General features: G+C 37.8%; 3 protein-coding genes across 4 annotated transcripts; all 3 read left to right on the top strand.

The window, feature by feature from the left end:
• The first annotated feature begins 100 nt into the window (after positions 1 to 100).
• LOC107582564 (basal body-orientation factor 1-like) lies at positions 101 to 6,476 on the top strand. Its single transcript, XM_016268456.1, has 12 exons — positions 101 to 157; positions 340 to 592; positions 1,386 to 1,451; positions 1,958 to 2,101; positions 2,195 to 2,275; positions 2,356 to 2,426; positions 2,538 to 2,682; positions 3,034 to 3,374; positions 5,211 to 5,342; positions 5,487 to 5,588; positions 5,793 to 5,855; positions 6,096 to 6,476. The coding sequence occupies exons 1-12, from the start codon at positions 117 to 119 to the stop codon at positions 6,190 to 6,192; spliced, it is 1,536 nt and encodes a 511-aa protein (XP_016123942.1). The 5' UTR covers positions 101 to 116; the 3' UTR covers positions 6,193 to 6,476.
• A 487-nt stretch (positions 6,477 to 6,963) lies between these two features.
• On the top strand, positions 6,964 to 9,969 carry LOC107582562 (protein YIPF7). 2 transcript variants are annotated; one of them, XM_016268455.1, is made up of 6 exons: positions 6,964 to 7,223; positions 7,297 to 7,416; positions 7,528 to 7,655; positions 8,175 to 8,320; positions 8,457 to 8,638; positions 9,717 to 9,969. In XM_016268455.1, the coding sequence occupies exons 2-6, from the start codon at positions 7,298 to 7,300 to the stop codon at positions 9,877 to 9,879; spliced, it is 738 nt and encodes a 245-aa protein (XP_016123941.1). In that variant the 5' UTR covers positions 6,964 to 7,223; position 7,297; the 3' UTR covers positions 9,880 to 9,969. The 2 variants fall into 2 exon arrangements, with proteins under 2 accessions (XP_016123941.1, XP_016123940.1); XM_016268454.1 differs by having other exon boundaries at positions 7,522 to 7,655.
• Positions 9,970 to 11,856: 1,887 nt separating this feature from the next.
• Positions 11,857 to 14,897, top strand: LOC107582561 (protein O-mannose kinase). The gene is made up of 3 exons (XM_016268453.1): positions 11,857 to 11,992; positions 12,371 to 12,645; positions 13,417 to 14,897. The coding sequence occupies exons 2-3, from the start codon at positions 12,385 to 12,387 to the stop codon at positions 14,182 to 14,184; spliced, it is 1,029 nt and encodes a 342-aa protein (XP_016123939.1). The 5' UTR covers positions 11,857 to 11,992; positions 12,371 to 12,384; the 3' UTR covers positions 14,185 to 14,897.
• The last annotated feature ends 1,370 nt before the right edge of the window (positions 14,898 to 16,267 follow it).

Raw genomic sequence — 16,267 nt, 5'->3', positions numbered from 1 at the left:
AGTTTCCGGCTTGTACTGTATGGACCGACCGATGTGACAGTCTCCATGACAACAGGTGTACACAAACTAATCCTGCAGGAGCAAATCAATGAACGGTGCTGACCAAATCACAAGAAATGCCGATTAAAAAAGGAAAGAAGGGAAAGAAAGCAAAGGGGTGAGTAAAATACGTATTGATCTGCCTGTTTATTTCGATATGCCCTTGCGTTTGGGGAAAAAAAACGCGAAATCTAACGTTAGTCTTAAGAATTTGAAAAGTAGCCCATATCTGACTGCATAGATTTAACGTTACTTAATGCTTTTGATATTCGCTTTTCTCATAAGTATCTTTTAATCTAGAAAAGGAAAGAAAGATGGCAAGCAAGAGTCAAAACGAGATAAGGAGTCTGATACAGAGAGGGCTAAAGCAAACGCGGCTCTGTGGGAGGCCAGGTGCGACCTGACGGAGGGTTCGCGCGTGGAGTACCGTGAAACCGCGCGAAGACTGAGCAAGATCACCCAGCAGCTGACGGATCTACAGCACAACACCGAGAAGAACAGCATCGAGGTCATCGCTGTTCTGAGGAACAAAGACCTGCTGAACGAGGAGAAGGTGTTGTAGTGCATTTGATTGCTAAAGCTAACTTACATGACTTGACTAATGCGTGCTAGTTCTTGTCTTTCATATTGTGAAAGGGTTCATTTGTCCAACACTGGAAACTGTCATCGTCTGCTGACTTCTCATCGTTACAAACCCTTAAAAGTTTTGTTCATCTTTAAAACACAAATGAAGACGTCTGTCTGTACTTCCACTGAAAGTCCATTACACCAAAATGTTGATGCTTCCCACAGTTTATGAAGAGACCATAAAAGTAATCCATATGAATCAAGCAGTTCAATACAAATCTGAGGAGGCACGCATAACTTTATAAAATAGGTTTAATTTTATATAAACATTGATCAACTAACATATATATGGCACATCAAATATTATATAAGTAAATGTGTCACACTCAAGAACCAATGAGGTACTGTATGTTCTTGCACAAATACAGTAGAGCCTCCTTTTAGCATATAGTGCTCTATGTATGTGCATTGATCAATGTTTATATGTGAATAAAAGCCTAAATGAAAACTGTTCATCGTCATATGAAGTGATTGTCTCTTTAGAAGACTTGGATTAAACCGCATGATTCATATGGATTAATTTATGATCTCTTGATACATTTTTGGATGTGTCAGCGTTTTGATATAATAGACTTTTAATAGAGGGACTGAATGAAATGTCATTTTTGTTTCGAAGATGAAGTACAATCGTCTTGTGGGTTTTGGAACAACATGGGAGTAAGTAAATGATGACTATTTTCACTTTTGGCGGGTAACCCTATAAAATGTTGTTTTCTCAGATAATGGCACTGGAACAACAAATACAGCTTGAGAAAACAAGAGCTTCTCAGGCAAAGGAGAATCTGGTAAGAAATGCCTTTCCTCCTATGGAAAAACAGGGATACATTCATTCTTAGTTCTCATCATTGTGGTTTGAGGTATATTTTGTCAGTTTAATCTGTTAAAACAAAGATGACAGAAAATACATCAATAAAAATTCATAAAATCCTGAAAATACAGTGTTTGAGATCATACAGAATTAAAAGTCATCAATTTAAATGAATAAATACATAAATAGTCATTCTTTTTTTTTTTTATTCCATCTACACAGCAACTGTATGCAAGTCAAAGATAATGATAATGCCATTTTTGTATACCTAAAAGTTCCTCTTTGTGAATATTAATTTGAACAAAGGTATTTATTTCATTAATAAATGACAATATATAATAGATAATACTCAATAGATTAATTTTTATAATAAACACAGTTTCTCAAGTCCAGTGTTATTTTTAAAAGGAACTGATCAGGTCACTCTTGTACTCACTGCCTTAATGCTGACTGCTCAGCGTTTCTCACTGATTGTCATCACAGGCCGCTCAGTACACGCTAAAGATCAATGAGCTGGAGGAGAAGTTTAAGAAGAGATCTAGCGAGTTCGACATGATTCAAGCGGAGCTTAAGATCATCAATGACTTCCTTAAGAAAAAGCCTCAAATGGAGCAAGAACTCAAAAATGTATAATTCATCCTATTTATTTCATGTACACCGATGCAGAGGTACTAGTATAAAGTGCTATGTCTGTTATAACATCACCATCGTTTTGCACAGATGAAAGAAACTATGGACAATGCAGATCTAGAACACAACAAAACACTTGCAAGAATGGAGCAAAAGTTCTTCAATAATAAGGTACATACTGTATACAAACAACATTTCAACAAAATCTTCCTCATTCTCTCTCAGTGTCTCTCTCATTCTACATTCATTAGGTTCATCTAGAGAAGGAAGCTGAGCAAAAGATTGCTGTGCTTGCAGAAAGAGCTCACAATGAAGCCATCATGTAAGTATCTTCTCCATCTCTCCCAGTATCCCAGAACTACTACACATTTCTACCTGAGATACATTTTGCATGAGTAAAATGAGATGACATCCTCCTTCTTGGCCCTATTAGACAGCTGGATGACGCATCTCGCTCAATGTTCAAGGAGAATGTGCGTCTAAATAAGGCATTGGGTTACCACATCAAAGAGGTGGAGGATGTGCGGAAGAGAAATGCAGCGCTGGCAGAAGAGAACAACATCCTTAGTTTGCATAAGGTAACACACACCATAGATTTTTTTTTTCTCCGTTTTTTTACTTTTATTTAGCAAGGATGCATAAAATTCATTAGAGGTGACAGTAAAGACTTTTACATTATTACTATTATTATGCATTATTACATTGTATTAGTTGTAAATTATGTATACTATATCAATTAATCATTAAAAATTATAATTACATCAACTTTCTTGTGCACCCACACAAACACACATATACGCATGCACAAATTAAGTGAAATTTAAAATGATCTCAATTAGACTCTTGTCTGCTATAAAGCTTGCCTATGAAGGAGCAGACATTGATAATGACCACTTTCATTGGAATCCACAATTTTATTCATCCTGCAGGAGATGAGTCAGGACACCTCAAATGACACCATATCTAAGCTTGCAGCCCAGCGGACCACTGTTTCCGAGCTGAGGGCAAAGGTGTTCACACTGGAGCAGGCCCTGGCCAGCATGGTGGCTGAGTTTGAGTTGGAGAAGGCTGATATCAAGCAGCGTGCTGCAGTCAGGTCTCAGGCTGGCGGTGTAGAGCTGGACAAACTGCAGACGCTTCTGAGCGTACGGGACAGGGAACTGAGCCGAGTGAAGAGAATAGCCCGCAGCGTAGTGGAGCAACGCTCAGACATGGAGGTCCTCTTCCATGAGACTCTGAACCACATGAAACGGGAGATGCTAATGCACAGGTGCAATTCAGCGTTCATTCATTCACTCACTCTCTTTGCAAAAACAAACAAAAACACACCTTCACTGCAGATTTTATAAAACATTTCATAAAGCATTGTTAGCATTTTGAGTTACATATTAGACACCATATTGTCTGGTTTTGCTTTATTCTTTTCAATGAAAATTTCCAAATGAACTACAGCAGAACTGTGTTGTGTCTGCAACAAAACACATTGTTTCTTTTCTAAATGAATCCACGTTTTGAACAAATCTTTTGAATGAATGACTCAGTTACTCAACTTGTTCAGACAGTGACTTGCTACCACCTACTGGTGGTTTTATATTTATATTTAACTGATCGTTTAAAGGGGACATCAGATGCTGTAACAGTGAGGCTGAGGCCGCGTTAGAATCCATTTGCAGAAGTTTATTAATAGAAATAACAGGCAGAGAGTCAGTACCGTAACAGCAGTCCATTCACAAGGGAGATCCAAAAGGCAGAGACGAGTAAGCAAGCAAAAGGTCCAAACACAATCATCAGTCCAAATCAGGCTATCAATCCAAAGGGGTACATCAGTAACCGTAGAGCAGATAATCAGGCAGAATCATACACAGGATAGGCAGGCAGAAAACAATGGAATCGCCTGGTAAGGCAGGTAAACTGGCATTACTTCGCAATGAGCAAACACACAGTTCCTTGCTAAATACTGATCAAACAGGAAATGAACGCAGAAGCAGAGGGAGCGGTACACAGTCAGTACTCAGGCGAGGGCTCCCTCTGCTGGTGTGGCGTTACAGATGCCCATTTTCCACAAGTTGGTATGATTCTTTAGGGTCTTCATGAAAAGTCTATTTTTTTTATTAAAACTTCTCAACGTTTTTTTTACCCTGTCAAAAACAGCTCTGTTCACAGCGACCTGTTTCGGTTCATTCCTTTTAAATGCTAATAAGCTCTGCTCACCCCGCCCCTCTCTTCTGTGGGGTGATGAGCCGTTTTCATGAGACTGTAAACTTTAGCTGCAGTTAGCTGTGGAACTTGCTAACTAGCACATTATTAGGAAAGGTGATTTGCAAAGATTCATGAAAAAAAACATTATACTCACTTCTTCTGTAGGTGAGGCTCGATCACGAATGATTCGCACGAACATGAACGCATTTAGGTAGAGCGGGGGCCGCATTCCCTTCAAAAACAAACGTAATCCACTACGTCTTCAGCGGCTCAGATGTCAGGAGTAAATGACGACTGCTATGTTCATTATTACATTCAATAACAAAACACCTCAATCGCTTAGGAGCCATTCTTGTCTACACCTGCTCTGGCGTCAAAACAATGGCGGACTGTTTACAGCTCACACGAGCAGGTCAATGCTAAAACAGCTATTCCTCAATAGTCGTGGGAGGGGCCTTGGCATGTGTGACATCACTCTGCCAAGAATCTGTGAATGGCTTGATCTGAGACCGTGCTCATGATTTTTGGGGATTTAAAAAAAGCACTGGGTGGATTTTTATCATTATAGGGTGGTTGTGTACACACTGCCAACACACATTTATGTTCAAACAACATGTAAAATTGAATTTTGCATCTGATGTCCCCTTTAATTTCATTGCATAGCATATTTATATAATTGTAAATGCATTCAACCCACCTATGAGCTGCATTAAACAGTCTGTGTAAATACATCTAAATGCCATTTCAGATGCAGCTTCTGTGCCATATAATTTTTTCTCAATAAAGTACACCCCTAGTTCATTCTAGAAATAAAAGTTAACAAGCAAGAGATCCAGGCTCCATTTTACTGCAAAACCTTCAAACTATTTTAGATCAACTATATTATAAGCTACATTATGTTATCCAGACAGGAAGCAGAAGTGAATCGTAGCAGGCGGATGGATGAGTTCCTATCAGGCAGAACGGAGAACGCTCACATTCACACCATCAACAGAACACCCCACAGCACTTCCAGTGATATAGATGAGGCTGAAAAAGGGTGAGTATCTTATGCTTATTTTGTTTTTTTTTGACTATTTTTAAAATTATCTTCTGATGAAATGATAACTAAATGTGTCATTACCTGAATGATGCTTTTTCCATTAGCAAAACTGTCTGTGACAATGCTGTGTTATTTCATCAGCAATCTGAAGAAAGCCAAAGTGAACATATCAGAGATGACCTGGGAGCAAAGAGAGAGAGTTCTCAGACTGCTCTTTGCTAAAATGAATAGCTTGAAATCGAAGTAAGTATTTATTATTATTATCTTACATATTAAGATAAATCATAAATTTGTCACATTATATAGTAAAAAACATACATTTAAAACCCAAAGCTTATTTGCACTTCTCAGTTTATGTGTAACAAAAGCAATTTCATAAATTTCAGGACACTGATTCAGAGTAACACGTGTATTTTCATGGCACTTTTGTTTTCTACAATTCTGAAGGAAACCAATTCATGCTCCGGCTCTGACAGATTCTGAAGGGAACCGGTGTAGCAGCAATCCAGGGTGAGAAATGCCTACAGATGTGTATGGATTTCTGGTTGATAAAATAAGAGTGGACACTGAACAACAAGCATTATTCATACAAAAGTTTTTAAAAAATTTAGGTCTATATACGTCAGTTTAACTTTGCAGCTCATCAGAAAGAGAAAAAACAATGGTGGTGAATACTTTCTGAAGATTTTTTGTTCTGCATCAACGCACATAGACTCATAATTTGCAGTAATCTGTCTGTCTTTTCCACAGGAATGAAGAGGAGGAATCCCATGAATCATTTTTAACCCAAGCACCAGTTTCCAGTATGAGCTCCAGTGGAAACTCCAGGGCTCTGCCAGACCTGTAGATCATCTGACCTCATGACAGATAAGAGAGCTAAATAATGTCAAAGTATAAGTTAAATTTTGCGTATCCGCTATGAAATACCAGGAAATGAGTGTCTAAACTACAACTTAAAAGAAACCAAAACATTTTTTGACATGGCATTGAAGATTAGACATGAGGGAAACTGAGTGAAATAATATTCAGGAAAAACTTGAAATGTCTTGGCATAAATCCACCCACAAAATATTGCAAACAAACAATTCAAACAGTATTTCATATAAAAAAAAAAAAACTGTTTACTGAACATGGCCATAACTTTAACCTTTCTTATTTATGTCTTCTGATCTAGTTTTATAGCTGAATCGTTTCATAGACATTGAATTACAGCATAACTAAATGTAACTAAAATAACATTTTAGTGGGAAGATGGTAAAATTGTTATCATGTAAGGTAATTTTCCTACGAAATTATGTATTTTTGAAAATCTCAGAAATACTATAGTTTCATTAAGCGAATGAAAATGTACTGTATTAGTTATTTTGCCTACAAAACAAATGTGAAAGTCAATGTTGTTTTTAGGCATTTTATGTTGTATTTGCAAACATTTAGCCTATACTGTAAAGATGCTGCATTTTTTGCCGTTTTAAAGCATTAGACAATCTTTACTGATGTTTGTGTCTTTATTATAAGGCTTATATCTTCAAATGACAAGAATGAAATTTTTTGTCCTACTTATATTTCTGTAACCAACCATGTTACAAAAATCATTTTCGTGGACAGATACAGAATATATAATTTAATTGTACAGCAGTTGTACATTGAGTGATGAGCATATCATCAGTCAGTAGATCTAGAGATCATCAGGATGGCTTTACAACATGACCTCCCAGCACACTGATAGTGCTGCTCATGTCTCACAACTAAATATAGAAGACTATTAATAGCTTCTCATACACATATACAGCAAAACAGCTGCTCAGCGAGCAAGCAAAGACTCAATACAAACAAACCAAGATCTTCAAATCAAACCCTGACTTTAAAGGACACGTAAAGGTAAGAACTTAAGTTCAGAACTGGTTTATACTATAAATGAACTTGTGTAGACATTCCTCATTATTTTAAGCAGAATGGGAGATTTTCAAAACTTTGAACAAGACTTCTATCAGTCTGGATATTATATGGATGGTCAGCAGGAGGATGTATATGGCTATGATCCAGCCTACGTCAATCCAGACTACCATGAAGTGTGAGTGTAATGTCGCTTTAATATTTCATGTATTAATGTATATCAGCCAATGTGTTTCTGTGTGCAATTTAATTGTTAATTCATCATTTACTGTCTGATCATCAGTGATAGTTCTGCACATTTAGCAGATGAATATACCACTGCAGCATCTTATACTGGACAGGTGTATCAGCCTGTAGCGCCACCGGAGCAAACAGAATATATAGACTCATATGAGGAAGAACCACCGCTCTTAGAAGGTAATAAAAATTATTTATTTGATCAGCAGAAAGCTGCTTGGTTAGGAAGTGGCTTCTGTGTGAGCTGTGCTGCATACATCACTGCACTAATGATAATAGCAAAAGTCATGCAAAATTTTGCAGATATTTCTGTAATGTGATTGCACCTTAAAGGCATAGTTCCCCCCAAAATGAACATTCTGTCATCATTTACTCGCCCTCAAGAATTTTGGTAACCAAGCAGTTGCCGGTAGCCATTCATTTCCATAGTATGGAAAAAATACTATGGATGCCGATGGCAACATGCAACTGTGTTATGAACATTCTTCAAAATATCCTTTTTTATGTTCAAAAGAAGAAAGAAATTGATACAAGTTTGGAACAACATGAAGGTCAGTGAATGCTGACAAAATGTTCATTTTTGGGTGGACTCTTTAACACTGAAAACTTGCATACTTTAGCTTTAGAAATTGGACATTGTATGCATTAATCAAACTTAACTTGTATGTTGAATGAAAAATGTGTGTATTTTTTTCTCAGAGTTGGGCATTAACTTTGACCATATCTGGCAGAAGACTCTGACCGTGTTAAATCCACTGAAGCCCGCTGATGGCAGTATTATGAATGAGACAGACCTCACTGGGCCTGTTCTCTTCTGCATAGCTCTGGGAGCCACACTATTGATGGTACAAACTACATCCTGAACCTTTGTGAAACCGTTAACTAGAGGTACACGGTGATTTGTATTGCACAGGGGAAGTGAAAGCATATGTAAGGTCCAGAGCATGTACCTGTGGATTTGTGTGTGTATTCTCTTGGCAGGCAGGGAAAGCACACTTTGGGTATGTGTATGGCATCAGTGCTCTGGGATGTGTGGGGATCTACATGCTGTTGAACCTGATGAGCAGTTACAGCATATCCTGTGGATGTGTGGCGAGTGTGCTGGGATACTGTCTCTTGCCAATGGTGGGACTCTCTGCCTTTGCTGTTCTTTATTCCCTTCAGTGAGTATCCATAACTGTATAGAAACATTTACCATTTCTTTTGAGTGTTTTACAGCCACAACAAATAAAAAAAAACGTTTTAGACCACAACATATTTCCAAGTCTATTTACAGTTTCCATACATTTTTAAACATAAAGGTTCTTAATTGGCATCTGTGGCCCATTCAGACCCATTCACATCAAGAATGATAACTATAACCATAAATATATTAGCATCTTCACCTACACACTGTGGTACCGTCAGAATGAGAGTTCACAAAGCTGATAAAAGCATCACAATAATCTACAAGTAATCCACATGACTTCAGTCCATCTTGTGAATTGAAAAGCTGTGCATTTTATTAGCAAATCCGTTTTAACTTTAAACTGTCACTTTTAGCCAAAACACGAGTTCATAATCTGTAATAACGAGCCGTGTGAATTACTTGTGGATTATTGTGATGCTTTTATCAGCTGTTTGGACTCTCATTCTGATGGCACCCATTCACTGCAAAGGATCCACTGGTGAACAAGTGATGTAATGATACATTTCTCCAGATCTGTTCAGATGAAGTAACAAACATCTTGAATGGCCCGAGTGTGTGTAAATTTTAACCCTAACCCCAACCCCAAATTTTGATTTTTGGGTGAACAATTCCTTTAGATGCTCAAGTTCTTTAATACAGGATGGATTCTGATTTGCTGTTTTTGTTATCGTTTTTCAGTGTTCTGAAAGTGATTGTAACCAAATTTTTCCTCTGTGTCATTATCATTATTGTTGTGGTGTGGACTCTGCTGTTCCTTTAACTTTAGAAGAGTTTTTAAAACTATGTCTTGATTGTTATTGTTATAAATTATCGTGCTTGGTGTGAACGGACCTTTGACATTCACTGAACCTGTTTAATAAAAAGTTCTTTAGTAGAAAAGGGTTCTTTAAATTATTCAAATGTTCTTCACACTTATAAAAACATGGTTGTTTAAAGAACTGTTTACTGAAAACTTCTTTGGGGAGACAAAGAATAAGGGAACCTTATTTTTAAGAAAGTATCATTTTAGGTATGTTGCATTTGAATAACAAGTGGCTTTTATTTGAATGCAGGGGGCTCTTGGGGACACTGTTGGCCTTGTTTGTGATTGGCTGGTGCAGTCTATCAGCTTCTAAGATCTTCAGTTCCACTCTTGACATGAGTGGGCAACAGCTGCTGGTGGCCTATCCCTGCGCTCTTCTGTACGGGGTCTTCGCTCTCCTTACTGTCTTCTGAAATCTCAACTACTATCACTCTTAAGATCAGATGAAAATCCAGTTTGCACATAATTCAGATTGCTTGTCAAAGTTATGGCAAATCAAAGTTACTGTACATTTTTATCAGATGAATAAAAAACAAAATGCTGAAAAAACTTGAAGAGCTGGGTTAGCAAAATCATTTCTGATATTGGAATGCATGCATAATCTGATAGTGGATGAATCAAAAATTAATATTCCAAAAATTATTAACAAAAATAAAAAGGTTGGCGTGACTTTTTATTTTATTTTATTGCATTAAAATGTAAGAGATATGTATAAAACTTGATTACAACATGTTATTTTCTAAAAAAAAATAATCACAAATTCATCACAAACAATGAAAGGTCCAAATAAAGAAAAGGCACGTCAAACATAGGCAAAGAGAACGTTCTAAGCAACCAGTTGACTTTACAGATCCCTTCAGTTCCTTTTTTCAACAAATGCTTTTGCAAAAAGTGAATATAAAATATATTTACAGAACTACAATATACACAAATATTGAAAAGCACTTTAAAAAAAAAAAAAAAACATTGGCCGCTGTTCATCACTTTCACACGCTCAAGCCTGTTGCACATCCACCCAGGGTGACGTCCTAATTAGAGAACGTTCTAAGCAACCAGTTGACTTTACAGATCCCTTCAGTTCCTTTTTTCAACAAATGCTTTTGCAAAAAGTGAATATAAAATATATTTACAGAACTACAATATACACAAATATTGAAAAGCACTTTAAAAAAAAAAAAAACATTGGCCGCTGTTCATCACTTTCACACGCTCAAGCCTGTTGCACATCCACCCAGGGTGACGTCCTAATTTGTGACCCAGCATCCTCTGCTGCAGGACATCCAGGGCTGTTTTCAGACAAAATCTCATGGACTTTTAGGCCGGTTCATAATAAGCGAATCCTTTGAAAGACACAATATAGATTAATGGTGAAATAGTGTGAAACAACCTCTAATATTAACAAGTAAAAACTGGCAAGTAACCTTTAGAGTCATAACTATGAACAAAACTGAAATGAACTTGTTATAGAATTAGCCAGATAAATTCTTCAAGAGCAAGTAATATACAGGTTAACTACAGTAACATTACATTGGAAACACTATTTTTATACAAAAAAATACATATTAGATATGATACATATTAGATTAGGTATATTTTATAACAAAATTACATATCTTATAACCAAATTTCTTTAAAACTCTTTGATTAGAAGTTTCTACACAAATATAAATGATGCCTCACAAGTTTGAATTTAGTTTACATTTTTTTAATAAAGAATGAGTAGGTGTGTCCAAACTTTTAACTGGCTGTAACACTTGGTAACACTTTCACACTGTACTGTAATAATTCTTTATTATCTGATAATGCGTGATGCTGTATATATGAAGTGGAGTAATAATTTCCCTCTGAATTATGAAACTTTGTTGGGTGCTTCTCATGAAAACACCCGGAAATCAAAAGGAAAAATAAATGATAGGCTACTCTGTATAAAATGCCTATATTGTCGTGCTTAATAACTGTCATAGCAACAATGCACAAAGATGTTAATGTTACTTATTTCTTGTGATTTTTAGGTGAAATATAACCTGGACATGTTATTCTGTAAGCATAGCCTCTTTCTTACAGCAATTAGTCGGTCATTAATCCTGAATGTCTGGGTCAAGGGTGATTGAGTTTCTTTTCCCAGCTATTAAAAACTCACCCATCCATTCTCCTTTTCTTCTTTCAGGCCTACAGAAAAATCTTTACAGCTGTATACAGATCAATACATATTTAATATAAATAAGTAATTATACTGCTCCAAATACAACTTACCCCATACATTGTCGACCTATGAATAGAGCGCTGGACTGCGATGTTGTTACCCAGTGATGGCACTAGATGGCGATGTGTCTTCGAGGCTCTTAATAACTTCATAGAGCAAGACAATCCGGAACAACAACACGGAGGAATCTGACGGCGTGGGATCTGAACCAACAGATTATTCAACGCTTGCACAACTGAAATGAGCTGTTTTGACGTTTTATGAACTGGAAGAGTTTAGTGTCTGCGGCTGGCGAACTAGTGTTCTCATACTAATGCAAACTGGTGTGTTCAAGACATAAATTCATATAATCATATTAGACATTTTAACCTCAGAGCAAAATAACAGCCTCTTTTGTATTATCATTCTGTTTTCAGTGCTTAAATCAAATTAAATCCGTTTAAGAATGCAGTGAGCGGTATCGTGAGTTTAGACACAATGTATTATAACAGCTGACACTCGAATAAGGCATTTCAGTACTCCCCAAATCTGACATTTCTCCAATAGAAAGCTTTTAAAAAGTCTTTATAGATGTCATCTGTTGTGAGTTATATACCCTCGAACCGATTATAGTCCAAACCTCTTATATCTGATAATCTGACTGCTGTTCTCATTTTCCACGTGATATTTGTCTGAAATCTCTTCTGTGTTTTGATCAACAGGTTAAGATGTCATTATGGGTGGCACCTTTGGGACGAGGTGTGGACTGCCTGCAGTCTTGCTTTGTCTGGCAGCTCTCCTCTGCGCCAATCTGCTGCTGTATTTCTACCTAGATGCCCTGTATCAGGACACTAACCCTCTCTCAGCACATACGCAGTGCCCGCTTCGCCACTTTAAAGTGGGCACCATGACCACCTGTACCCCTTGGCTTCAGTGCCTCGAAATTCGTGCTGAGGTCCGCCGTGTGAAGCTCATTGGACAAGGGGCTGTGAAGAAGGTGAGTTTGGCTGCAACTAATGATTATTCTGACAATTCATCTTTCTATTAATCATTTAAACAAATGGAAAACAATATCATCCAAGATGTACAGTGGTGTCCAAAATTATTAAAACTCTAGTATTTTCACCAGTTAAAAAAATGGTTTTAAGTCAGTTATTTCTATCTTTGGCTGTAGTGTGTCAGTAGGAAATATCACTTTACACACTGTTTCTTGAAGCATCTTGGAGACGTTGCCACAGTTCTTCTGGTCTCAGTTTGTTTTGTTTCTTCATGTCATGTCATTCCAGATCAGATCTCTGTGTGGAGCACTGGCTGTTGTCAGACTCCTTGTGCAAACAAAGTCTCCCTGGATTATTACAATTAATGGCTAAATTAATGTTTGGAAATGTAAACTGATATTTCCTACTGACACACTACAGCAAAAGATAGTAATAACTGACTTAAAACCATTTTTTAGCTGCTGAAAATACTAGTGTTCTAATCATTTTCGCCACCACTGTAGTAGGTGAATTTCCTTCTTCAGTAGATCACTAAATATGATTTTTAGCTTAACCCATGGTCCTTGGTGATTCATAAAATGCAAGATAAGAAACACAAAACTAATACCTGCAGCTCCTGATGATATATCGAGGTCTTCTGAAGCAAAACGATTGGGCTGTTCAAGAAAATCAACATTATTTATAACATTATTACTTGTAATCAAGTAAATTATAAGGGAACTCTAATACATCTTCTGAGACTTATACTGATGTATGATTGTGTTTTCTAGGTTTATCTGTCCGAGTGGCGAGGGCAGAAGGTGGCGCTCTCCATCTTGTCATCGGAGCAGTATACAGATGATTTCCTCCATGGACTGTCAATGCTATGTGTCTTGCAGAGCGCCCACGTCGTGACGCTTGTAGGGGCGTGTGAAGAGGATGGTGTGTTTGTTACAGAGTATCACCCTCTAGGATCAGCACTGACGCTCGATGCCACCCTCGCGCAAGACCGATATCGCTGGCGAAACTCCTGGCATACACGACTACAGCTGGCCATAGACTACGTCGCCTTCCTGGCGTACCTGCACAGCAGTCCGGTGGGCATCCGAGTCATGTGTGACTCCAACGACCTGCACAAAACTCTCAGCCAGTTTCTGCTCGCATCCGACATGCGTCTGTTGGCCAACGACCTGGATGCGCTGCCTGAGGTGGAGAGGGGACGTCGAGGGGTGAAGTGCGGTCACCATGAGCTCACCGGGAACTTCGTTGCTCCTGAGCAGTTGTGGCCTTACGGCCAGGATGTGCAGTTCTCAGATGGAGCCATGCCTGGTTACGATGAAAAGACAGACATCTGGAAGATTCCAGATGTGACACGTTTCCTATTGGGGAATGTCCTGGGAAGTGATGTCATCCATTTTCACTTGTTTCAGATCTACACAGAGTGTAAAAGGAAGGAGCCTCACATGCGGCCGACGGCGCTTGAGGTCCTCAGTGTGTATCGCTCTGTCTACGACAGCATGATAGAGAGTCAATCACAGAGAGTTAGAGATATGTTGTAGAGCATAATGGTCATTAAAGGGATAGTGAAAATTCTGTTCTCATTTACTCCAAACCTGTATGACTTTCTTTCTTCTGTGGAACATAAAAGAAGATATTTTGAGAAATGTCCTTATAATGGAATTCAGTAGTGGTCACCAAAACTGTTTGGTCACAAACATTCTTCTAAATATCGTTTTTTGTGTTCCACAGAAGAAAGTCAGTCAGTACAGGTTTGGAGTAAATGAGAACAGAATTTTCATTTTTGTGTGAACTATCCCTTTAAGTTGAAAAGATAGCACTGCAGTGCAATGGGTTTTGTCATACTACATTAAAGAATATGCAGCAAATGTATGACAGCAACATCCAGCAGAGGATGAGATGCAGCATCTCAGGGCTTCAGATCTGAATCCAGCTTTAAATTCTTACTTATGCTGAGTCTAACTAAGACATTTTCTATAACTATACCTCATAGAAGATCTTCTCAGTTAAGTGAATAGAGCTTACCTTACTGATGCAGTGATTGAATATGTGGCGTAAGTGTGGATCTTATTTTAATATTAATAAGATATTGATTATTCTTAAAACGAACCTGCTTTGTGTTCTCTTTCAGTATTTGGAAGCCTTTAATAAATCATTTTCTCCAGAACGCTGATTGTGTTGTCAGTATAGCATGAGAGGCGCTTTAGAAACGCTGCTTCTTGAAGCTTTGAAACACTGATCTTTTGTTTCGAATCAGTGGTTTTGACATGATTGCAGAACATATGCTATGGATTCGAAACATTTCAGATGTTTCGCTGCTAGATGGTGTTGATCTGGTGAACCCATGTACTAATGGTGATCTTGGGTTATAACAAAGTCCATTTAAAATAGTCTTTGGTCATAATGTATAGGGCCAAGGCTAGTCATGGACAGGGTGATCTGGGTCCACCCAATCAGTACTTAGGCAAAGGCAGCTGTAATATTTATTTATTATACGATTTGTGCATGAAAACAATCTGAGCTCCGCCGAAAAGCACGATGTTACTGCCTCGTACAGGCGCATTTAGCAGATATAAGCGATTTTGCGACTATGATTACTGTTAATAAAGAATAACAATTTGGTCCCTTTGTAAATTCTTGAGAGGCGCTTTAGAAACGCTGCTTCTTGAAGCTTTGAAACACTGATCTTTTGTTTCGAATCAGTGGTTTTGACATGATTGCAGAACATATGCTATGGATTCGAAACATTTCAGATGTTTCGCTGCTAGATGGTGTTGATCTGGTGAACCCATGTACTAATGGTGATCTTGGGTTATAACAAAGTCCATTTAAAATAGTCTTTGGTCATAATGTATAGGGCCAAGGCTAGTCATGGACAGGGTGATCTGAGTCCACCCAATCAGTACTTAGGCAAAGGCAGCTGTAATATTTATTTATTATAGGATTTGTGCATGAAAACAATCTGAGCTCCGCCGAAAAGCACGATGTTACTGCCTCGTACAGGCGCATTTAGCAGATATAAGCGATTTTGCGACTATGATTACACTTGCAGTCGAGGTTAAACATTTGCTCTTGGTTCATAAATGTCTCGTGCATTTTTGGACTGAGTTTTGTTACATGAACACCGCTCTGACAAGCAGATGCCGCCAGCCTGTGGCGCTTTTGAGCGCTTCGAATCAGTGAATCATATCATGTTGTTGATTCAGAGATTCGATTTCGAAAAGCCTGCTTTCTCCCATCACTAGTTGCCAGTAAAGTGAAGGACTTTGCGTGAATCCACCATGCATGAATTTTCAGTCAGTGGATTCAGAAAATTGATAATCACAAGCACTTCTAATGGGAAGCATGTATTTTAATCTGGCTTGGCACATATTGGCGTATTTGTGGAACATATTTAAATTTAACACATAAAAAAAAATATATATATATATAAAGTCTTTTTAAGTTAGAAAGACTTTATTTTTTCATATAGTCTAAAAAGTCTTAAAACAAACAAAGAACAGAGATTCGATTTCGAAAAGCCTGCTTTCTCCCATCACTAGTTGCCAGTAAAGTGAAGGACTTTGCGTGAATCCACCATGCATGAATTTTCAGTCAGTGGATTCAGAAAATTGATAATCACAA

This window comes from Sinocyclocheilus grahami, unplaced genomic scaffold (genome assembly GCF_001515645.1).
Source record: "Sinocyclocheilus grahami isolate Dianchi unplaced genomic scaffold, SAMN03320097.WGS_v1.1 scaffold45.1, whole genome shotgun sequence".
NCBI classification, from domain to species: domain Eukaryota; kingdom Metazoa; phylum Chordata; class Actinopteri; order Cypriniformes; family Cyprinidae; genus Sinocyclocheilus; species Sinocyclocheilus grahami.
The sequence above is the reverse complement of the archived record's forward strand: the minus strand, read 5'-3'. Positions and strand labels throughout refer to the sequence as shown.